The sequence below is a fragment of the Haliotis cracherodii genome, unplaced genomic scaffold, assembly GCF_022045235.1.
Source record: "Haliotis cracherodii isolate W230 unplaced genomic scaffold, xgHalCrac1.p SCAF_5, whole genome shotgun sequence".
Lineage (NCBI taxonomy): Eukaryota > Metazoa > Mollusca > Gastropoda > Lepetellida > Haliotidae > Haliotis > Haliotis cracherodii.
The window spans coordinates 28,616,794-28,642,990 of NW_027266308.1; the positions used below are offsets into that span (position 1 = coordinate 28,616,794).

The following is a 26,197-nucleotide window of genomic DNA, read 5'->3' on the forward strand; positions in this document are numbered from 1 at the left end:
CTGTATGACAAGAGGGATGGCTTCAACTTTCAAATAGTCAACTTTCCCTTCATGTTGAGCAATATTCCAGCAGCTCCAGCCTTTGGTGTCTAGATATCACAATTTTTGATACAACACTTGCTAGAAGTTGATTAATCAAGGTTACAACTTTCATGGCCTTCAACCAAGTTTTCAAAAGGTTTTATGGTAGATATGTGGATTTCTAAACTTGACACATCAGTGACAAATATGATGTCCAATGCTATTCCCTATTTTGACTTGTACCATATGTTCCCATGTTTTTTTCAGGTTGACATATGACTTGCCTTTGCATGTGTTTGTGACAGGTGCCACCGGTGGGGCAGGATACGCTCACCTTTTCGTGAATACCTGCCATTACCTGGTATCATCACTATTTGATAGTGATTCATAAACACATGCTGATGGTATAGCCAGAATCTATCTATCTATACAGTATCATTCTCACTATCAGATTTCTTTTTTTGTAATTAGCAGTAAGACACAGTTATTTATTAATTATTGCAATATTTAATTATCATCTTCTTGGACTTTATGAAAGGTTTTACCACTGTCATATTTTTACGTTAATCATAACAAAAAACTTTGGAAATGGGACTACATCACACAAAAAACATAGAAGAATTGATTTCTAGATTGTAAAATGTGTTGTGATTTCATTGGAATACATATAGTATGTTCATATTTATACTATCTGTCCAAGAATAAAATATCTGTAAGACTCTGTGCTTGTCAAATATTGATAACAGCCTCAAGTATATGTGATTTACAGGCAACAGAATCTTTAAATGATATTTCTCAGACAGATTTTACTTATTTGTTAACCAAACTGCCTTGTCTTGATACGTGGTGTCTATGACCTGTGTTCAGACGGAAAAATATTGATGTGACTTTGTATTTAGGCTAAAAAAATAATAATATTGGTTCTCAGGCACCGCCCACATCATCAAAAAGTTCACTGCAGGTTTCGTTTTTATTTCCCATTTAAAAAAATAAATCCTTAAATATAAATCCATCAGTACTCAAATAATGTATTCCAATATATTTTTCATCAAGGATTACATTTATGTAGGGAGTCCCTTTCTCAGGTTGATTGTACACAATTGTTTATTTGGTTACACAACTGTTTATTTGGTTACATACTAGTTTGAACACCCCCCCCCCAACAAACAAAAAAAAAAAATAAGAAGAAAGAAACTGCCCACCCGCACTATGCTTTTAAAATACATCACCTGAGAACCAATTCTTTTATTTTTATAAGCCTTATGTATCCTTATTGCAGAGTGATACGTTTACATTTTCACCTGGACATTTAGTGTAAAGTATAAAATGTAACATATAGTCTTCAAAGTGAAACATGTTGCTGGGTAATTGTGTATCTCGGTATGACACCGGTGTCAAATTGTCTGTGTCAAAAGCCTCAACTACTTCCAGCTTTCTAGATGTTTAGTCTCTGGGAACGGTAGTCATTATCGTTTGGAATCAAAACATTCCTTTCTGACGTTTGTTTTTCTTCTTTTGGAAAAAATACTCATTAAGAATTAGGATTAAGGTATTGCTTTTTTAACATTCTTGCTTTTGCCTTTTTTGCCTTTGCATGTGTTTATGATGGGTGCCTGCGCTGGGGCAGGATATGCTCACCTTTTTCCGGACTCCTGGTATCATAACTATTTGATAGTGACTCATAAACACATGCTCATGATACAGTCGGTATCGTACAATGGACTCTGCTTTTAGCAGAAATTTCTTATGATTATGGAAATGGTTTGGTCCTTTTATTATTGTTGTATACATAACTTTATAATCTATTGAAAAGGATAGTCATGATAAACAGGACTCAAATTTCTGATTTTCAGTGATCCATCCATATATTTTTCATTTGTCTTTTATGCTCATTGGAATCTGGTTTGTTGGATGTTTTTTCCTTGGCATTTACGTTTTATGTATTGTATTTCTTTTTACAAATCTTTATGGTCTTTAGTAAAAGTATAATCATGATAAACTGCAATGAAAAGATTACTATTTGTACTCAACTTTATCATGTTTAGGAAAAGTATAGCCATTATTAACTGGACAAAAATGTACTATTTGTACACAACTTTATCGTGTTTGGGAAAAGTGTAGCCATTTTTAACTGCAACAAAAACATACTATTTGTACACAACTGTATCATGTTTAAGAAAAGTATAGCCATTATTAACTGCAACAAAAACGTACTATTTGTACACAACTTTATCATGTTTAGGAAAAGTATAGCCATTATTAACTGTGACAAAAACATACTATTTGTACATTTAGGAAAAGTATAGCCATTATTAACTGCAACAAAAGCGTACTATTTGAACACAACTTTATCATGTTTAGGATAGGTATAGGAATTATTAACTGCGACAAAAACATACTATTTGTACACAACTTTATCATGTTTAGGAAAAGTATAGCCATTATTAACTGCGACAAAAACATACTATTTGTACACATTTTTATCTTCGGGAAAAGGATAGTAATAATAAATTGGGATACAACATGATTTAAGTTTAAAATGTACTTTTCCCAGGCATTGTACATTTCCACATTGAAATTTGTTGACCAACATGGGATATTGTCATATGACTGATTACCTTTTTAATCTCGAGCCACTGTTTCATATATGAGATTTGTTAACCCCTTAGCTTTAGCCATATACTTTCTGGAATATATCCAATTATTGCTGATGTAATTAATATTCTTGACTCACTATATATCAAACTTTCTTTCTTCTTGAAAGTTCTGAAACTGTTCTGCTGAACTTATGAATCTTTGATATTAGTCATTTTCGGAGTGATTATGATGAGGTCACATGATCATGCGTATTTAAATTGATGACCATAAATATTAAATAATTCGGTAACAAAGCAATTTACTGCATGAATGACATGCATAGGAAAGGACAAGGACAGGAGACCCTTTAGATGGTAAAAAGCATTGTCATTCTAAGTTCCAAACAAGTAAATGAAATGTTGGAGAAATTGTGATTACAGGTTAAAAAGGTTCCCTCTTATAGCTTAAGGGTCTTGTACCTCAGCCAGAATATGTGTTTTTCTAACCTAAATTTTGGCCATATGCAGTGTTTGGTGAATATTATATTCTATTTGCACTGTCATAACCCCCCCCCAAAAAAAGAAAAAAAAAGAAAAAAAAAAAAGAACAGAAATTTGTCTCATTGTAATGCAGGTCATGTTTTAACGAACAAGTCAATGCTTTTTTTCCTGATGTACAAAACTGTTATGTTCAATGCTTTCATGTTGGAATTAAATACGTACTCATATTTTAGTGTCTCTTTTATTTCTATTTAAAAACAAGAATATGGACACAAAAATGTGTTTAGATATAAAACGTCTTGATTATGTGACAAACAGATTCCATTGGGTGTAAAAGGCGAAATAGCGGTGAAAATGAAATGAATGGATTATTGAAAATCTAGGATGACACCAGGCAAAGAACTGGAGGAACATATTTTGGATATTTAGTCATGGTGATCCTTTGTAGATCAAAAAGGGAATGACATGTACCTTTTTCTTGAGATGTTATACCTTCAAATAGTAATGGCTGGGTAGAGAAGTTTAATATTTGAGGAGGAAAGTACCAAGACAGGTGTATTTGGAAATGGGTGAGTGGGACTATTTCAAGATGGGCAGGGTGACACCTGGAATGGTGGTGGTATTTCAACATGAGGTGGGTAATACTGTGAAAGCAGGGATATTTATAAATGGGTTGGGGAGGTTGGTACTTGAATGGGCACTGATATCTAAAATGGAGGGATGATGACAGGATTAAATTGGATATTTCAAGACAAGTTAGGCTTAAAAAAAATAAAAGAATTGCATGGTTCTCAGGCAATGTTTTTTGAAAATATAGTGCAGGCGAGCGGTGCCTTTTTTGGTTGTTCAAACTAGTATGTAACCAAGTAAACAGTTGTGTAACCAAATAAACAATTGTTTACAATCAACCTGGGAAAGGGCCTCCCTACATAAACGAAGACCTTGATGAGAAAAATATTGGAATACAGTTTTTGACTACTGTTGGACTTGGAATATTTAAGGAATTTATTTTTTAAATGGAAATAAAAACAAAACATGATGTGAACTTTATGATGATGTGGGCGGTGCCTGAGTACCAATACTATTATTTTTTTAGCCTTATCTAGATATGACAGTGTGGTACCATGAGAGCATAGGGTGTTACCGAGCTTGGTGGGCATATATGAAAATGGTGAAGGTGGTTTCAGGGTAAAGCAGATGGGTTGATTCAGGAGGGGTTGATTCAGAACTGGAGGAGACCTGAGCATCCTTATCCCCCCCAGGAGGTAAAGTGGAAGAAATGTACACTGAAGTGTTCTTGTCTTTTCATCTAGATTGTTACCATTACATAATGATGTTTGTGATACACTTGAGAGCAAAGGGAGGCTTTGATTGTATGTGAAGTGAAGGCTTGTCTTCATGATCAACATCCTGTCCAAGTCATTGACCAGGGTTCTGCCTGTTCAAGAATACATGCTAATAAACGTTTCATTTCTAAAAAAAACACCGATAATGTATTGAAGTGAAGTGAAAAACGATGATGATTTCTCCGAGTCAAGTTGTTACGGCAACACGCATCTCGGGGGATAAAAACTGTCATTTGCGCAAATAAGATGGATTATGCAAGTCCTCACGCTGGCATTTATCCATAAGGTTGCTGTAAACCAGGACATTTGTGGCAGTGCTGTAGTCATATTATGATGATGTTTATGTACCCCGGGATATTAAGCAGAGGTCCAGAGGTGTACTTGATTGTCCCCCCTGCACTCAATGAACTGCTGCGGGCCATGTCTTCCTGATGCAGAGTATTATAATCGTTCGTATCTTTGCCAAACAACGGGGACTGGTGGATCGTGTGCCAGTTGAAATCACCATGTTGGCAGGTCCTACAGGTGCTTGCAGATCTAAACTGCTGCAGGATTTACACAATTCTATAAGTTTCATTCAGAGCTCTATAATCATCTGATTTTATCGGAGAGGCAGACTCTACGTGCATCTTCTTGTAGATCTGGTCGTCGATAGGGAAACTTTCTACGAAAACTTTAAATACACACCTTGAAATAGAACTTCAGCGTGTGAACACATGCGACCAGTTTCTGAATAATCAGATGAGAAGCCCAATGAAAACTGGAGCTAGCTAAAAAGGTGTACAAACAGTACCATTGATATATTTCGTGTTCACTTATGTCGCTATGATGGTTATGTCTTATTAAGTAATGAACAGAGTACAAATCTTGATGTCACTAGTAATGATCCTCTTGGCAGCCATTTTGGTTTCATACATTGCAGATTTACATGATATTTTCCAGATGACTTCCTCCAAGGGATTTCTTTACATGATGATAAACCTTACATTTTGTGTCATTGAGTTATTGAACTTCAAGTATGCAAGCTAAATATATATTGATATGATTATGTCATTTATATCTTCAATGAAATATTGGTTAGATTGTTGTTTATTAAAATGTTGGGTGATATTCATTGATCAATATATATCTTTTCCTAAAGAACATGGTATCTAGCCTGTCCATTTCCAGGGTCACAAATGTGACCTTTTGTGCCAGAATGTTTTTGAATCTGTGTTTCCATGTTCTGTTTTTGACTCTGTTCTCTTTCTGATTGTGACAAAAACATAATATGAATGTGGCTAAGGTCATGGTGATTTTAAAAAGTTAATGGTTTACTCTAAGGAAATGATTTGTTATTTGTGAGACCCTTAAGGACAGTGGTATCTTCACTGCCGCTGGGATATTAGGAATGTATGATATTATGAATAAATAATGGAATCTGGACCAGACACTCAAGTGATTGACATCATGAGCATCAATCCACGCAGTTGGGATACAATGACATGCATCAATCAAGTCAGCAACCCTGTCCACCCAATCCAGTTAGTCGCCTCTTACGACAAGCATAGTCACCTTTTACATAGAGCATGGGTTGCGGAAGACCTATTCTACCCCGAATCTTCATAGGTCTGTTGGGTATAAAAGGCAAAATAGCAGTGAAAATTATATGAACGGATCACTGAAAATCAGTAATGACACCAGGTTTTCATGATGAGTGGTCATGGTGACTTTTTTCGATGGGAGGCATCAGCACTTTTCTGTATCAAATCCTTCTGTAGTCATGGTGATCCTTTGTAGATCAAAAAGGGAATGACATGTACCTTTTTCTTGAGATGTTATACCTTCAAATAGTAATGGCTGGGTAGAGAAGTTTTATATTTGAGGAGGAAAGTACCAAGACAGGTGTATTTGGAAATGGTAGAGTGGGACTATTTCAAGATGGGCAGGGTGACACCTGGAATGGTGGTAGTATTTCAACATGAGGTGGGTAATACTGTGAAAGCAGGGATATTTATAAATGGGTTGGGGAGGTTGGTACTTGAATGGGCACTGATATTTAAAATGGAAGGATGATGACAGGATTAAATTGGATATTTCAAGACAAGTTAGGCTTAAAAAAAAAAAGAATTGGTTCTCAGGCAATGTTTTTTGAAAATATAGTGCAGGTGAGTGGTGCCTTTTTTGGTTGTTCAAACTAGTATGTAACCATACAATGAGGCATCAGGACTTTTCTGTATCAAATCCTTCTGTAGAAATTGTCAGCAGCAACTGCTTATGTGCTGTTGATCAAAAGCGCCATTGACTTTTGGTTTGGATAGTTTCAACTCCTGAATTTGGAAAATGATTACCAAAGACTTTGAGACTATATTGACTTCATCTTTGAAATAACTTTGTTTGGGCCAGTTTTGAACATCTATCTTCTTACTTTGTAAGCATTGGTGGTACAGTGAGTTGGCATTTATCAACTTCCAGGCAAAAGAAAATGTACACTTGAAAATTGGGTTCGACCTAAAACTAACAAACATAAAGCAGCTTGTCCCGGAAACACCTCAAATTTCAATTCCATTAGACCCTATGATACCACATCAAATACATCACCATTGAATAACCATTTCTTGCTTGTTTCACTTTAAGCCACCATCAAACATGGGTGTACACTTTCTTTTGCCCGGCAGTGTATTTAACATTATAGGTGTCCATTAGTACCAGACAAAGTATTTAGGTATAGTATTTAAACCATAGGCATGCCTTGCTTGTATGGTTCCAAGGGCATATATTTCATCGGTGCCTTGTTTCCAAGAACCTGAGGTTCCACCACCAATACACTGGTTTCTCATGATCCTGATTTTGAGTCTGTGAGGAAGTCATGCAGGCAGTAAGTCGGCCATGTTTGAGTGGCATTGGGAGTATTTCTTGGAAGTGTTCGGGTGATGGTGCTGATAATCCCCCACTTCACAGAGACTGTCAGGGCAGGTACATACTAGGCATGCCTTCTTGGGTTCAGTGGACTCTTGCAGTCTGCCTACACTGATGTTATCTAACCATACATGGTCCCGAGGCTTCCTTTTACCTTGTACCTACATATACATGGTGTTGTGCTGCAATTATGTGTACTACCTCTAGGTGTTATGCTGCAATTATGTGTACTACCTCTAGGTGTTGTGCTACAATTATGTGTACTACCTCTAGGTGTTGTGCTGCAATTATGTGTACTACCTCCAGGTGTTGTGCTACAATTATGTGTACTACCTCTAGGTGTTGTGCCACAATTATGTGTACTACCTCTAGGTGTTGTGCCACAATTATGTGTACAATCTCCAGGTGTTGTGTCACAATTATGTGTACTACCTCTAAATGTTGTGCCACAATTATGTGTACAATCTCCAGGTGTTGTGCCACAATTATGTGTACTACCTCCAGGTGTTGTGCCACAATTATGTGTACTACCTCTAGGTGTTGTGCCACAATTATGTGTACTACCTCCAGGTGTTGTGCCACAATTATGTGTACAATCTCCAGGTGTTGTGCCACAATTATGTGTACTACCTCTAAATGTTGTGCCACAATTATGTGTACTACCTCTAGGTGTTGTGCCACAATTATGTGTACTACCTCTAGGTGTTGTGCTACAATTATGTGTACTACCTCTAGGTGTTGTGCCACAATTATGTGTACTACCTCTAGGTGTTGTGTCACAATTATGTGTACTACCTCCAGATGTTGTGCCACAATTATGTGTACTACCTCTAAGTGTTGTGCCACAATTATGTATACTATCTCTTTTGCTGGGTACCTACATGCTATTGTGCCACATTATGCCTGATTCCTACATATAATTGTGACACATTTTGCCGAGTACCTACATCTACCTTGCTTTCACCTGGGAGTTTATCTATTTGTCCGTTTACTTTTTTAATTTATTAAAAGTATATATATTTATGGCCAAACATGGAAACATGGACTTGTTCAAAGTTTGTTTGTATATATTGCTGAATAAAAGAAGCAAACACAATTACTGCATTGTCCCATTACTGTGTGATGTACTGCTGATACATTCAGCGTCTACAGTCACATGAGTCAGTGTTGTGCTGCGATGTCTTGAATTTGTCTTCTAAGTGTATTTTGAGCCTTGTAGGCAGTTGACAAAGTATGTCAACATATATACATCACTATTTACATTCATTAAAGGAGCAAGAATTAAATCGGAATTTACAAATAAAAAGCAATATTCCAGTATATGACGCCATTCTGTAAATAATCGAGTCTGAACCAGACAATCCAGTGACTTTCAATCTACGCAATTGGGATCTAATGACATGCATCAACCAAGTCAACGAGTCTGACCACTCGATTGTGTTTCACTCACCTTTTACAACAAGCATGGGTTGCTGAAGACCAATTGTTACCCAAACTGTAACATGTGGAAATAGATTCGTTTTCTGAATCCATTATGGAAAGACTCTCTCTATGTATCTTAAAGGTGGGAATCTGTTTGACGAGTTATGTTTTGCCTTCTGAACAAAACCACTTATCATACCTCCATGTCGGAATGATGAGATTTTATTGGTTCCTGTGATCTTGATAAAATATGATGTATCCCGCCTTGGAGGGACATAAATTTCTCAGCAGTGAAATAAATCTCTTATATCCCCCTTCGAAACGCATGCTTTTTCCGAGTGATAGTCAACTCAATCAAACAACTGTTTTCTATCAATTTTGAAGAATTTTTTTTTTTACTTTTTCAATTTTGTATTAAAGCATGTCGGTAAAGTAGATTTGTTGTAGCAGGATCACTCGGGGTACGTCGGATTTTATGTGTCCTCCATTTTATGCCACAAGTGGACATAAATGAACGATGGTGGATGTTTTAAACGTTGAACAAATAATATACGTTAGAGATGTAAATAAAAGTGACAAAAAAAACATTTCTGTAATCATAAGAAATCTCTGCTATAAGCAGAAACCAGAAACCCCATCTTCAAGATGATTTCCTGTCAGAAATGCTTATATGGACACAAAATGACATTGCTTCGTAACCATAAACCTGTATTTTGGAAACTTGTTAATATGGACAATTTTAAAGAAAGCCCTACTCTCTGGATTAACAGTATTTCACTATATATTGTTATACTTAAGATTACAGATGAGTCTGTGTACAGTCAAGTCTCGTTTATCCGACACTCGTTAATCCGACAATTGGCTTTATCCGACACAAATGATGGGAACCGATTAAATCAGTGCTGTTTAGACCTGTTAATCCGACAGTCTCGCACTCCGACTCCAACACACCTAATTTGCAACGATTTGCTGAAATCACTCATTAATCAGTCTCGCTAATCCGACACGGTGATCAGTGGACTCCATGGTCATCTGCCCGCGAGTACATAGCCCCGTGTTTTGATGCGAGACGAGTCGGCGAGTAGCTGCATATTTAAACGGCTGCAGAGATAAACTTTGTGTTTTGTGTTAAACTTTAGAGGTTGCATGATTAGAAAACATATTCCGCGAACAATGTAACACAACAATATGAATATTTCATTTTTTTATTACAACATGTTTGAATCGTTATCTATCGTGTAGTTGTCCAATTTTCGATCACGAATGTTGATAATACCTAATTTTGTTTGTCAGACATACTCGTTAATCCGACATAATCATATGCAACCAACAATGTCGGATTAACGGGACTTGACTGTAATTGTATATTCAAATGTCAAGGTGTCCTCTATTTGCCCTCTATTTTCCAGAATTTGTTTTTAGGTTTAGGCTGAAGTCACACTATTATTTTGATGAATTCTATCACAGATAAGAATATGGCCTTTATTGCCTTTGTTGTCTGAGAGGAAGAATCTTCAGACACTTTGTATCCTATTCATCTTTCAAATGTCAAGATTATTCAAATTTAAAATGGGGCGTCGACTTCTATCCACATTGTTAATCCAAGAACGTTACATAAATCCTCCTGTTTGTACAATAATGCCTACATTGATTAACAGTAAATGTATCACTTCAAAGCATTCTCTATTCTTGTGAATGACATAAATGTAAATTGTTTCCAGACACAAAAGAACAGTTGACCTGATGTCAAATCTTTAGGACTTAAGGCACTGGAAACCATTGAAGCAATATTTTGGGCATTCTTGGTGATTAGTGTATTGTTAGTGTGCTGTGTTTCAATGAACGTGTTCAGTTGTTCAGTATTTGATAGTTGTGATTAGTGGTGGGATGTACATCGGTGCATCAGTGGATCTTGATTGTTTAATTCCTGATACAAGTATCGGTCACAGTCACTCACTAAGGTAAAAAAATATCGATTCTTACCTCATATAACTGTTGCAACATAAAAGCACTAATTAGAAGTTAAAACGAAAATATTTTCATCAATTGTGCCATATTTGACACTGGCACACACATAACTGCATAATCGAATATTATCGACACAGTTACCTGCCTTCTAGTGCTTCAGCTACAGTAAGCCAGCATCCATGGTCTAGTGTTAGAGCATCCACCTGGAGAGCAGAAGGTCGGGGATTCGATCTAGGGCTGCATCATACCAAAAGTCTTTAGAATATGGTACTTGTTGTTACCCTGTCTGGTGCTCGCATGAAGGGGCTAAAACAAGGGCTGGTCGGCTCGGAGTTGGTTTACTGTGTCTGAGTGGGGTATTCATGTTAAACTGTGACATGGTATCTCAGTGGGCTAGCACTATAAAATTGGAATTAGTCCAGACTAGTACAAGCAGCCACACATTCACACACACACGCACACACATAAACAAATGTGCATGCATGTCGCTATATAAGTGCAATAATCTTGAACATGACCTTAAACACCATGTCACCTCACCTCACACCAAACAATTTGATTGGATATGTGACTAGGCAGTATCCTATGCAATATGGAGGACGACAGCTTATATAAGTGTGTGAGGCAGGTATTTGGCCTTCCTGTCTATGAAAAAGATGGCATACCCACCATATGATACATATCTTGATACATATCAGATCATGAGCAAGGTATTGTTATACATATTGAATCGCACTTTTGGTGTATCGTCCCAGCCCTAGTTGCGATATGATTCTTAAATCAACAGATGACTCATCATGAACAGAAATAACTTTAGACCCAACCAACATGTTTTTGTCATGCCACAATAATTCATCAGATCTTCATCCCTGCTTGTCTCACTATCAAACAATGGAGCAGAAGGTCAGTAGTTCAGTCCCTGGTTGCGTCATTCCAAAAGACATTAAAAGGTAGTACTTGTTGTTACCCAGGATCGGATGGTCAGGTTCCTGCCTTTTTTTGACACATGTCATCTTGTACCGTTTGTGTAGATCGATGTTCATGATGTTAATCAATTGACTTGTCTGGTCGATTATTTACAGACCGCTCTCATATAGCTGGAATATTGCTGGGTGTGGCGTTAAACAACAAACAAGTAAACGAAACAAACAAACTTGTTGTTACCCTGCCTGCTGCTGTAAAATTATGGCTTGGTATCTCAGTGGGCTGGCGCTTTCAAACTGGCATTTCTCCAGACTAGTACAAGCAGCCACACATACACATGCATGCAATTCGCTGTATAAGTACAATAATCTTGTATGCGGTGTTAAACCCCATTTCCTATCACCTTACAATCGAACACCTCTACGGATTTCTTTTTCTTTGCTTGATGAAATACACCATATGCAGAGTCAAACATTCATGCATATTGTGACAGTTATTGTTCAGAGATAATAAAATATAATGCCTCCAACCTCAAGTTTTGGAAAAAAATGGATTAATATCTACCATATTTTCTTGAGTATAGTGTGCACCCATGTATAATGCGCACCCCCCTCTAGCGGGTTCAATATTTTGGAAAAAAAGAAATTTGAATATTTTGCGCAGAAAAAAATTACACCCTACCCCTTCAGCGAAGTCCGGCACAGGAACGGGTGTTCAGCTAGGCATTGTTTTATATCCAGGGATTAAGATTACCTTGTGTATTTTCTCGTAAACTAAGCCGGACACAACAATCAGCTGTACACACGTTTTCTTGGAATCTACACAGCTGTGTTTTTTGGAAAAAAAAGTGCGCACTATACTCAAGAAAATACGGTAATAATTATGTATTGTGGTCTAAACTTGATTCAGTCATTCAATTGGCTTCAGATCTCTTGCTGTTCTTTCCAAAAATATTTTACTGCAATACCTTTTCCTACAATAGAAAATTCTTTGAAACCTATTATTCCAAGAATCAGGAAGCATCACTATAGACCGTGACAAGTGAATATTAGATTAGAGGAGGATGCTGATAAAGATTCTGCAACACTAAAAGTAATTTCATCTTCAATGATTTATGGAGGTCAGGTTTACATCGTTTACCTATATTATCTAAAACGTAATCACCAGAGAATAATCTGTCCAAACCATCTCCAGAAACAGAGACCATTGGGTATAAACAGAACAATAGTGGTGAAAATTAGTCGTAGGGATCACTGAAAACCAGTGATGACACCAGGACCCACTTGCGCAAAGCGATCTTAGCGCTAAGATGATCGTAACTCCCATACTTAAACATAAGCTTACATGTAATAGTCTTTGATCGCTTTGTGCAAGTCAGCCAAGGTGTTCACGAAAAGTGAACGCATGTCCTAAATATCCATGCATTGACCTAAAGATAGGGTGCTCTTAACGTTTAGTGATGCACAGATCCTTCTGTGAAACGTAACAGCTGGAATTGTTGGAAGATACTACTTTGACTTGGCGATAGGAGTATCGTCCACCACACAATATGATATTTTATGGAAGACACATCATTCAGACAGTGAAAATGATTTAGGCCAGACTACCTAATTTCTTGGTATACTGATTTTTGTGGGAAAAATTCAAGTTGGTACTTCAAGTCCAAATTTGACACATCAGTGAAAAAAATTATGTCTCCTTTTTTTGCTTGTACTACCTATATGTTCCTATGTTTTTTTAAGGTGAACGATTGACTTGCCTTTGCATGTGTTTATGACAGGTGCAGGATATGCTCTCCTTTTTGTGAACAATTGGTATCATCACTAGGAAAAGAAATAAAGTTATGAAACTGTTCAGATTTATCTAAATATGTTGCTATGAGAGCAGTGTCAGTAATGCTGGTCTTGTCAGTCTTCAGTTTAATATTTTGTATTCACAATATGTTTTGGTCAGCATATACGTTCCGATTTTATTTTTTCCATTTTCATTATACTATGGCTGTTGGAATCTGCAAACAAATTTTAAAAACCTGTCTCGCCTAAAAATGCATCAATGTTCAGAGAGTTTGGTCAACTTTGTGTATAACTGGTTTGCACTAGAATGTGCTGCATTGTCCTCTGTGGTGAACTTTTCTTTAGCTGTTCATATACAAACTTTAAACGGCATATTTTGGATAGACTTTCATAAGAATACAATTTTTCTATGAAGGACTTTATTTTAGTGGTGCATTAAACATGTATTTCTCAAGACCTGTTCTCTTGGCTGTCAAAATATATCATTTTTCCAGACATCTTACTTCCCCCTACTGGACAAACTGAAGTCAACTGAAGACAAACTGTAGGAGGAGAGTACATAGCTTACAGTGTATCTCACTTGAATAGTGTGTTTATTCAGACAGTTCATTGCCCTGTTTACAGTGTGTTCTGTCTGAGAATGATGATAGCTGTGTTTCATACATGTCCATACATCAGTGTTACAGCATAGCCGTGTAGTATGCATTCCTTGTCTTGCTGTGCTCTTTGCAAAAGGTCTATATGAGATTGTGACATGGCATGATGCCCATTGTCTTGCATCTAATGTCTGTCAGTTAACTTGCGACGTCTGAACCAGCGGAAGGGATGAGCATCTAACTTAAGGAGGATGTCTAGTCTGGCGTAAAACTTCGAATTTTAGTGTCTAAAAAACAAAACAGAAAAACATTTGAAATAGTGAAAAGCCTTTTAGGATGTTCTTTTAGGAAACAGGGCTTAGGAAGTTGAAACATTGATGGGAAGGGATTCAGATTCGTTCATGCTGGTAAAAAAAGAAAAAATTTTTTCTTACAAATTGGTCAAAAAACAACTTTGTTACATTGATTACATTCCCCTAGCTCTCACAGCAAACAAATCGTTTTACACAGCCACTCTGTCCTAGCTGTCACAGCAAAGAGACCATATTAGAAAGGCACTCTTTCCTAGTTCTCACATCAAGCAGACCATATTATACAGCCGCTCACTCTTAGTGCTCACATCAAACAGGCCATATTATACAGCCGGTCACTCCTAGTTCTCACATCAATCAGGCCATATCATACAGCCGCTCACTCCTAGTTCTCACATCAAACAGGCCATATTATACAGCTGCTCACTCCTACTTCTCACATCAAACAGACCATACCTTAGAGCCGCTCACTCTTAGTGCTCACATCAAACAGGCCATATTATATAGCCGCTCACTCTTAGTGCTCACATCAAACAGGCCATATCATACAGCCGCTCACTCCTAGTTCTCACATCAAACAGGCCATATCATACAGACGCTCACTCCTACTTCTCACATCAAACAGACCATATCATACAGCCGCTCACTCTTAGTGCTCACATCAAACAGGCCATATCATACAGACGCTCACTCCTAGTTCTCACATCAAACAGGCCATATCATACAGACGCTCACTCCTACTTCTCACATCAAACAGACCATATCATACAGCCGCTCACTCTTAGTGCTCACATCAAACAGGCCATATCATACAGACGCTCACTCCTAGTTCTCACATCAAACAGGCCATATCATACAGACGCTCACTCCTAGTTCTCACATCAAACAGACCATATCATACAGCCGCTCACTCCTAGTTCTCACATCAAACAGGCCATATTATACATCCACTCTCTCCTAGCTCTCACATCAAACAGACAATATTACACATCCACTCTCTCCTAGCTCTCACATAGAAACAGGCCATATTATACAGCCACTCTCTCCTCACTTGGTGGTTAAATATTTTACTTAATATACTGAACAGCATTGAAAACGCACCAGCAATAAATATTGAAATATTACAAAAACAACTTGAGCAATGACCGGTTTTAATTAGAACAGACATAGACGGATTATTAAGAAAGACGACAAAGGAAACAGGAATACCACACAGTAATTACATTTATATCATCAGTGTAAGGAAGACACATAGGGTTAAAATGAAAAGTCAATATCTGGTATGTCCGCCATTGGCAGCAACACAGGCCATGCAACGTCTTCTCATTGATCGAATAATTCTGCGAATAGTGTTCTGGGGCATTCCACTCTTGACGTAGTGTATCTTCAAGTTCTCTCAGGTTCTGTACTTGCAGACAACATGAGAGGCGTTGACCCAGGTAATCCCATAGATGTTCAATTGGCGATAGATCGGGTGACAGGGCTGGCCATGGAAGCAGAGGCACATTATTGTTCGCTAGGAACTGTGTTGAAACACGTGCTGTGTGCGCTGTTGCATTATCTTGCTGGAAGGTGTGCATATCCTGGTGCTGATGAAAGAATGGGATGACGTGATTTGCCAATATGTTATTCCTGTAGTAAAGGGTATTAACTCTTCCACGACAAACATGGAGCTCTGTTTGATGGTTATGACTGATGCCGCCCCACACCGTGACACTCCCTCCCCCCCATCGATCTGTCTGTACAACGCAGTCATTGTGGTAACGTTCTCCACGTCGACGCCACACTCGCAGTCGACAGTCAGCATTCCGTAAATGAAAACGGGACTCATCAGAGAACAGCACACCATGCCACTGCCGCAATCTCCAATGACGATGCCTTTTGGCCCAACGCAGACATTCATTTCGATGTCGATCACTGAGTATGGGTCCAACATATGGACGTCGAGCACGTAGCCCTGCTGAGCGGAGACATCGACGTACGGTGTCAGCGCTGATCAACCCCGTCTGCCTTGTACGGTTGCTGCAGTCCTGGTAGCCGGAAGTGTACGATCACGAAGATGCAGACGAACAATATGGCGATCCTGACGTGGTGTAGTTACACGACGTTGACCCGGACGTGGTCGATCTCTGGTGGTTCTTATCTGCTGGTATCTGCTCAGTAGCCTTAGGACTGTTGAATGATGGCATTGAAACCGTTGTGCAACGACCCTACTTGACGTACCAACTTGAAGCATGCCCAAGGCACGTTCACATTCCTCTGCTGTTAATCTTTGCATTTCTTGCGTCAGTACCCTTTACGTTTTCAGCAACAAGTGATGTGGCTTTTAAAAGTCTGTCTTTTATAGCCCTATTCTCCATGCTTCCTGTGAAACAAAACACGTTTCCATGATGTGCACTCAATTTGTTGCGTTTTGGCGATTTCGCTCACAAAAAAATTAGGAATGTGTTCTTCTTCATGCTTCGTCCAGAACGTCGTATATTACTCATTGACTTATATATTTTCATATGACTTAAGCCCGGATAAAAATACATCCATTTTCATGGTGGTGCGTTTTCAATGCTGATCAGTATATATCAGTTTGAATGTGCCTGATGCATGAGCATGAGTGCCAATTTATTGTTTGAATGCCAGACCAATTTCTTTTCTGGTTTAAAGGATGACCCTGCCCCAAATTCTACAACAGAACAAAAAAAACGAAATAAGATACTGTAATGTTTCAGTGATGCATTCAATCCACCCTGAATGTTTCAGAGTGATGCATTCAATCCACCCTGAATGTTTCAGAGTGATGCATTCAATCCACCCTGAATGTTTCAGACTGATGCATTCAATCCACCCTGAATGTTTCAGAGTGATGCATTCAATCCACCCTGAATGTTTCAGAGTGATGCATTCAATCCACCCTGAATGTTTCAGTGCTGCATTCAATCCACCCTGAATGTTTCAGACTGATGCGTTCTATCCACCCTGAATGTTTCAGAGTGATGCATTCAATCCACCCTGGATGTTTCAAAATCACACATTCAAGACTCACAGAATGTTTCAGAGTGAAGCATTCAACCCACCCTGAATGTTTCAGTGCTGCATTCAATCCACCATTGGGAATAGTTTGACCGTAGCCCTGGTACAATGTATTTAGATACACGTATAAAACGATCTGGTCATGCATACACTGAAGTTGACTGAAGTTTTATCTTTATTCAAACCTGTAAAGGTCAGAAGGAAGGAATCGTGCATAGTCAGAAAGAAATGCGAACAATAGTGACATTTAGTGTAACCATAGAGATTTAGATATATATTTTGTCAATAAACAATATATCACGCGAGTAACCACGGGCCAGGGTAGTCCTGTGGGTACCCGGGTCCTACTCAGTACCCACCTGACCGGAGTACCCGAGTTACCCGTCCTAGCCCTACATTCTGGAGAACATGGCATAATTACTGCCCATTGGGTTGAGATCAGGTGACCTTGACCTCCTTGGCAGTATGTCTGTGTTCTGAGCTGTGTGGGGTGAGCATTGTCATGCTGAACAAAGGCGCCTGGTGGTTGCAGAGTCAGGACAACGTTGGACGTTGGATCTCATCACCATGATGCACATCTGTTAAGTTGCCCTGGATATGAACAAGATCTTTTCTGCGCCCATACGAAATGGCTTCCCACATCATGACACTCCACCAAATCTTTCTGAACATTTCTTGTATGCAACATCCAGTTTATGCTCATTGAATACACATCGATCTGTCCTTATTTCCTTTGAAGAAGGAAATTGGATTCGTCACTAAGGTTTGATAATCCGCTATAGTAGAACCCTCTTGCTCAGATACTGGAGCCCCTCAACGGTGATGCAGTGTACGTTGCACTGGAGCCCGTCAACAGTGTTGCAGTGTACGTTGCACTGGAGCCCTTCAACAGTGTTGCAGTGTACGTTGCACTGGAGCCCCTCCACAGTGTTGCAGTGTACGTTGCAGTGTATGTTGCACTTGAGCCCATCAACAGTGTTGCAGTGTATGTTGCACTGGAGCCCCTCCTCAGTGTTGCAGTGTACGTTGCACTGGAGCCCATCAACAGTGTTGCAGTGTACGTTGCACTGGAGCCCCTCCACAGTGTTGCAGTGTACGCTGCACTGGAGCCCATCAACAGTGTTGCAGTGTACGTTGCACTGGAGCCTGTCAACAGTTGCAGTGTATGTTGCACTGGAGCCCCTCCACAGTGTTGCAGTGTACGTTGCACTGGAGCCGATCAACAGTGTTGCAGTGTACGTTGCACTGGAGCCTGTCAACAGTGTTGCAGTGTACATTGCAATGATTGTCCTGTTTCAAAGGTCAAGGCCCAGGATGTAGTGAGTCTAGACTGCTGTGGTGATCTCCCCCAGTTTGGTCGATCTGTAGTGGTGCCATGTTGCCAGTATCGTGTCCAAAGTCGGGAAATTATGCTCTGGGCAATGAAATGCTTTGCCATTGATATGTGTGATCCACCAGCTTCAAGTCTACCAATGCTGTTATTTTTCTCAATGTTATTGAGTCTTGACATGATGATTTTCAAACTTCACTTCGTTAACTGAATGATTTTTAATAAACTTGCCCAAGAAATCTGTGACAAATTCCATCATGTGATCATGCAAACTGCCTTTCCTAAGAAAAGAAATCATGAAAATGTCAAATGTCATTGATATAAACTCTATCAAAGACAGTAAGACCTATGCTTTCCTTTTCTTAAAGTCGCTATATTGTTGAAATAATGTCGATGCGATGTTAAATGTTAACTCACTCACTCCTTTTCTTGGAAAGTATACACATGAAATCAATTCGTTGTTTCCTTATAATTACATGCATTGTTTAGAATACACATTATGAAAGTAAATGTGAAACAGGAATTGTAATTTATTCTATAAAAATGAAAATACACAAAAAATCAGATAATGGGTGCAATGACATAATTGTATCCTCAAACATACCAGATATAGAGAATCTCACCCTCGTGTCTTTTGATATCAAATATATCAACACGAGTTGATAAAAGTGGAAAAAGGTCAAGGCTTGCCGAGGATTTTTGCCACTTTTATCAACGAGTGTTGATATATTTGATATCAAAAGACACGAGGGTGAGATTTTATTTATCATCCAACATCATTCTTCCAACTATTTCAATTCGTAGACAGTAATTAGCAGTGTCTTCAGTGTAAAAAGTACTGCTAACAGCTTCAGTAGCAGAGCCATTAGTGATGTCATTTGATTGTGACGTCATGGTTACCAGTGACGTCACAATGGTCTGCAAAGTATTTTGATGTTATTTCATTGCAGAGCATATCTCCTGTGGGAGCCAGTTTTGGATGATAAATTTGTGTTATCACATACTGCATAGTGACCTTGACTTTTTGCTCTTGACAGACACCTGGTGTCATCACTGTAACTCTACCCTGATGAGTGAGTGAGTTGGGTTTAACGCCGCTTTTAACAGTATTCCAGTTACATCACGGCGTGTCAGCTTAATGTGTGAGGAAAGCCCGAAGTGATGCAGGTCTCTGACGTTTACCACTTCGGTGAAACCCACAAGCACAGGTATGGTGCTGACAAACCTAGAAACATAATCGGGGCGAACCCACAATCATAGGTTTCTGGCATGCCCAAGGGACGCAACTCTGCACAGCGAATCGCGGCGCCTTAGACGACTAGGCCACCCATGCCCCCCAACCCTGATGAAGGTAGATTTTAGAATGTAGGTTCGCAAATTGGTGTGAACTCTGTCCTTGTCTGGTTTTGTCCTTCTAACAGAGTAAGACTGCACTACAACACTGACATTTTTAAATGTACACTACATTCATTTTTCTCTTTTCAGATGGTCCTTTGGAATTGTATTGTTCGAGATTGTGACACTAGGTGGCACCCCATACCCTGGTGTAGCCAATCGAGAGCTGATATCAGAGCTGAGTGCTGGATACCGCATGGAGCGACCTGATAACTGTTCTACTGAAATGTGAGTGTTTACATTTGTAATCAACCGTTGACCATGTTTTAAAAAATAAAAACATTTCCACAAGGATGAACTGTTGATGATGGAGAATAATGATCAACTTCTTGCAAGTTGGTATAGTTCTCAGTTTGGTTTCGCCGCAATTATGTGTCTAGGTTTGTCAACACCATACCTGTCCCCGTGGGTTTCACGAAAGTAGTAACCATCTTAAGACCTACATTGCTTCAGGCTTTCCTCCCACATCAAGCAGACATGCCATGATATAGCTGGAATACTGTTCAAAGCGACGCTAAACTAAACCCACTCACTCACTTAATTTGGCATTTCCTGTCTTATAATAACGGGTAATAGTTTGTATTTTGTCCTTATTAACGTTCAAATCAATATATTCATTTGTAAAGGTTAAAAGGTTCTTCTTTGATTTGAGGTCTATTTTGGCTCATGTGTCATTGAGCTGACTAAAAAAGTGTGGGCCATTTTCTTTGTTTTGATGAATGAAGGAAAGTGGCTGTTATTCAGACGGCTTTGTTGGTTGGGGAATTATGGAGAAGATCTTTTTAGATCAGTCAGAGAGTGTGTTGGTTTAAGTGTTGTTTTGTACAGTATTTAAGTTTTTTCATTGTGTGTCAGTTTAATGTGGGAGGAAATCCTGAAGTGACACAGTTCACTACTTTGGTGAAACCCAAAAGCATGGTTCCCACAGACCATATAACTAGGTTTAATGACTTCCGTGCTTAAGATAGTGACGTAACCAGCACATGCAAAGACTTCTCCGTTAATGTTGGATGAACTCTGTTTCACTTTGTAATCTTTTAAACACACACATGGCCCACGTATCACTTTTAAAGCCTTGTAGAAGTCAGAGAAAGATTCCCTTAAATCCCTTGGATGTGTTTCTTAATGTATTTTCAAGGTGACTATAAATATATAAAAATGATGATGATGATGGTGGTGATGGTGATGACATTAATGATGATGATGATGATGATGATGATGGAGATGACATTGATGATGATGATGATGATGATGATGATGGAGATGACATTGATGATGATGATGATGATGGTGATGTGATGAGATTGATGATGATGATGATGATGATGATGATGGAGATGACATTGATGATGATGATGATGATGATGATGATGATGATGATGGTGATGTGATGACATTGATGATGATGATGATGATGATGGTGATGGTGATGTGATGACATTGATGATGATGATGATGATGATGATGATGATGATGATGATGATGATGATGATGATGGAGATGACATTGATGATGATGATGATGATGGTGATGTGATGAGATTGATGATGATGATGATGATGATGATGATGATGATGACGACGACGACGACTTTGACGTTGATGATGTGGACAAAGGGGCTACATTTTACTGGGCAGATTTGCCTCCCTTAGTCATGCAATGGATCATCATGATTATGATCCTTTGTATGTCAGTACATTTGTTTATTTCTAAGCATCTATGACATCTCTTTGCAACATTGATGTTGGCCTTCCTCTCTTATTAAACTGACATGCCTTGATGTAACAGAAATACTGTTCAAAGTTAAATTGCACTCACTCAAACACTGAAAGAATAATCCTTGGTATTTAGATTTGCGCTTTTCAAGTAACACAGATTTTTAGGTGCCACTCACTTGTGAACATTAGACATTACCTGAAATGAAAGCCATGAATTATAGTCAATCTTGCCCTGCTGTTTTGTAAATCCTTTCATTTGACCACCCTGCTATTATGATAATTTCTGTGACACTTAAATCAAAGCTTGGCATGGATCTGTGACTGTGAGGTTTTTGAAACGTCAGGCCGTAAACACAGTATGACTGTTTTTATATGAAAAGGGAAATAAAAAGTGATGGTGCTTTTTTGAAACTAAACATTTTCATAAAGCATATATTTGTATGAATGTGTCAGGGCCACATCCCTCCAGGCTGGTTGAATGGATTCATTTCCTTTCATCAAACAATAGTTTGCTTCAACTCAATATGAATATCAACAAGCGGTGGAAACACCACACTGAGAATGTCGTCTACCATATTCAATATAGTTACTGCCGGGCCATGTTGGCAGTAATTGCAGTAATGGGACAGGGCCCTGTTCCTCAAAGCGATCTTAGCACTGTGATTGTTGCAAAGTTGTTAAAGTATGGGAGTTACGATCGTCTTAGTGCTAAGATCAATAAAGCGATTGTAGCGCTAAGATGATCGTAGCTCCCATACTTTATCATAGGCTTACGACAGTCCTAGCGCTATGACCGCTTTGTGGAACGGGGCCCAGGACCCACTTGCATAAAGCGATCTTAGCGCTACAACTATTGTAAGCCTATGTTAAAGTATGGGAGATATGAACGTCTTAGCGCTAAGATCACTTTTTGGAATAGGGACCTGGACCCACTTGCATAAAGCGATCTTAGCGTTACAACTATTGTAAGCCTATGTTAAAGTATGGGAGATACGATCGTCTTAGCGCTAAGATCACTTTTTGGAATAGGGACCTGGACCCACTTGCATAAAGCGATCTTAGCACTACAACTATTGTAAGCCTATGTTAAAGTATGGGAGTTACGATCGTCTTAGCGCTAAGATTACTTTTGGGAATAGGGACCAGGGCCCACTTGCACAAAGCGATCTTAGTACTAAGACTATTGTAAGCCTATGTTAAAGTATGGGAGTTTCGATCATCTTAGCGCTAAGATCGCTTTGTGCAAGTGGGCCCTGGTGTATTATTGCACAGGTGGGGAGGCACTGATGTTTTTAATCTTTGCGAATAATAGAATTATATTGCAATCGTCCCTTTGTATATCACGTTTGGGTACATCCCGATGTTTCATTTTGAGACTACATCCTCATCCCCCATTACTTCCCCTTCTGTATCTACAGTGTTATGGACACTCGTGTCTTTAGCCTCAGTTTCAGAAATCATCCGTAAGGCGAGTCAACTTTGCTAACTCAAACCTTTATAAAGTTTTGCAGTTAGTAAGTAGTTTGTAGAGTGAAGGGCTTATGGTGTTGTCTGCAGATGGATAGATAGATGTAAATAATTTTAATGACTAGAACTTTTAAAAAAAGAAAATACAAGAAGTCCAACTTATGTGTATCTAGAAGAAAATAACGTGCTTGTTTGGGCTAATACATAAAGAATGTGGAACGTTTATGGATGCAATCTACTGTTTATCTTTGTTTTCATTCAAAAAACTTTATATGTGTTGTCAAATGATACATATTTTATGCCTTAACTCAGACCCAAGGCTTGAAAATTGAACAGTCAGTTCTTTATGATGGTTGGAAAATTGTTATCAAATGTTCTACATGCTAGGCTAAAGTAGTGAAATTTTAGGCTAAAGCAGTCACATAAGAGGCTAAAGTAGTGAAATTGTAGGCTTAAGTAGTGAAACAATATGCTAAACAGTGAAATTATATAGGCTGAAGTATTGAAATAAAAGGCTAAAGCAAAGAAATTATAGGCTAAAGTAGTAAAATAATAGGCTAAAGCAGTGAAATTATAGTCTAAAGTAGTGAAATTATAGTCTAAAGTAGTGAAATTATACGCTAAAGCAGTGAAATAATAGGCTAAAGTAGTGAAATTATACGCTAAAGCAGTGAAATAATAGGCTAAAGTAGTGAAATTATACGCTAAAGCAGTGAAATAATAGGCTAAAGTAGTGAAATTATACGCTAAAGCAGTAAAATAATAGGCTAAAGTAGTGAAATTATACGCTAAAGCAGTGAAATAATAGGCTAAAGTAGTGAAATTATACGCTAAAGCAGTGAAATAATAGGCTAAAGTAGTGAAATAATAGGCTAAAGCAGTGAAATTATCGTCTAAAGTAGTGAAATAATAGGCTAAACAGTGAACATATATAGGCTAAAGTATTGAAATAAAAGGCTAAAGCAGAGAAATAATAGGCTAAAGTAGTAAAATAATAGTCTAAAGTAGTGAAATAATAGGCTAAAGCAGTGAAATTATAGTCTAAAGTAGTGAAATAATAGGCTAAAGCAGTGAAATTACAGGCTGAGGGAGATATTTTGTCCAAAACTTTTACAATTGTAGTTTGCATTTCAATATGCAAATAAATATACCTATTCAATATACAGGGAATTCGGATGACAACAGAGTTTCTTGTACTTGATGTGGTAGAAGACTAAAGTGTGGATCAGCAGGTCAAAATGGCAGTATGAGTTTGGATTGTGCTTAGAAAGGTATCCCTGAGCACTGTAGACTAACATATAGCCTATGTAATGAAGTAATGTGTAAGGTTTAATGAAACAATACTTATTATGAGTTTTCATTCAGCAGATTTAAGAATGAGAAGCTGGAGCAGAGGGGATGAGAATGGGATGCTGGAGCAGAGGGGGTGAGAATGGGATGCTAGAGCTAAGGAGATGAGAATGGGATGCTAGGACAGAGGGGGTGAGAATGGGATGCTAGGACAGAGGGGATGAGAATGGGATGCTAGAGCTAAGGAGATGAGAGTGGGATGCTAGGACAGAAGGGGTGAGAATGGGATGCTTGAGCAGAGGGGGTGAGAATGGGATGCTAGAGTAGAGGGGGTGAGAATGGGATGCTAGGACAGAGGGGGTGAGAATGGGATGCTAGAGCTAAGGAGATGAGAATGGGATGCTAGGACAGAGGGGGTGAGAATGGGATGCTAGGACAGAGGGGATGAGAATGGGATGCTAGAGCTAAGGAGATGAGAGTGGGATGCTAGGACAGAAGGGGTGAGAATGGGATGCTTGAGCAGAGGGGGTGAGAATGGGATGCTAGAGTAGAGGGGGTGAGAATGGGATGCTAGGACAGAGGGGGTGAGAATGGGATGCTAGGACAGAGGGGGTGAGAATGGGATGCTAGGACAGAGGGGGTGAGAATGGGATGCTAGGACAGAGGGGGTGAGAATGGGATGCTGGAGCAGAGGGGATGAGAATGGGATGCTAGAGCTAAGGAGATGAGAATGGGATGCTAGGGCAGAGGGGGTGAGAATGGGATGCTAGAGCAGAGGGGGTGAGAATGGGATGCTAGAGTAGAGGGGGTGAGAATGGGATGCTAGGACAGAGGGGGTGAGAATGGGATGCTAGGACAGAGGGGATGAGAATGGGATGCTAGAGCTAAGGAGATGAGAATGGGATGCTAGGACAGAGGGGGTGAGAATGGGATGCTAGGACAGAGGGGATGAGAATGGGATGCTAGAGCTAAGGAGATGAGAGTGGGATGCTAGGACAGAAGGGGTGAGAATGGGATGCTTGAGCAGAGGGGGTGAGAATGGGATGCTAGAGTAGAGGGGGTGAGAATGGGATGCTAGGACAGAGGGGGTGAGAATGGGATGCTAGGACAGAGGGGGTGAGAATGGGATGCTAGGACAGAGGGGGTGAGAATGGGATCCTGGAGCAGAGGGGATGAGAATGGGATGCTAGAGCTAAGGAGATGAGAATGGGATGCAAGGACAGAGGGGGTGAGAATGGGATGCTAGAGCAGAGGGGGTGAGAATGGGATGCTAGAGTAGAGGGGGTGAGAATGGGATGCTAGGACAGAGGGGGTGAGAATGGGATGCTAGGGCAGAGAGGATGAGAATGGGATGCTAGGACAGAGGGGGTGAGAATGGGATGCTAGGACAGAGGGGGTGAGAATGGGATGCTAGGACAGAGGGGGTGAGAATGGGATGCTAGGACAGAGGGGATGAGAATGGGATGCTAGGACAGAGGGGGTGAGAATGGGATGCTAGGACAGAGGGGATGAGAATGGGATGCTAGGACAGAGGGGGTGAGAATGGGATGCTAGGACAGAGGGGGTGAGAATGGGATGCTAGGACAGAGGGGGTGAGAATGGGATGCTAGGACAGAG

General features: G+C 39.3%; 1 protein-coding gene across 1 annotated transcript in view; it reads left to right on the top strand.

Moving 5' to 3' along the window:
- Window positions 1-26,197, top strand: part of LOC139443494 (uncharacterized) — a 111,440-nt gene that overhangs the window by 52,384 nt on the left and 32,859 nt on the right. Inside the window, exon 23 of the mRNA XM_071224481.1 lies at window positions 20,196-20,333. Within this exon, the coding sequence (XP_071080582.1) occupies window positions 20,196-20,333 (138 nt within the window). The remainder of the gene's footprint in view (window positions 1-20,195; window positions 20,334-26,197) is intronic.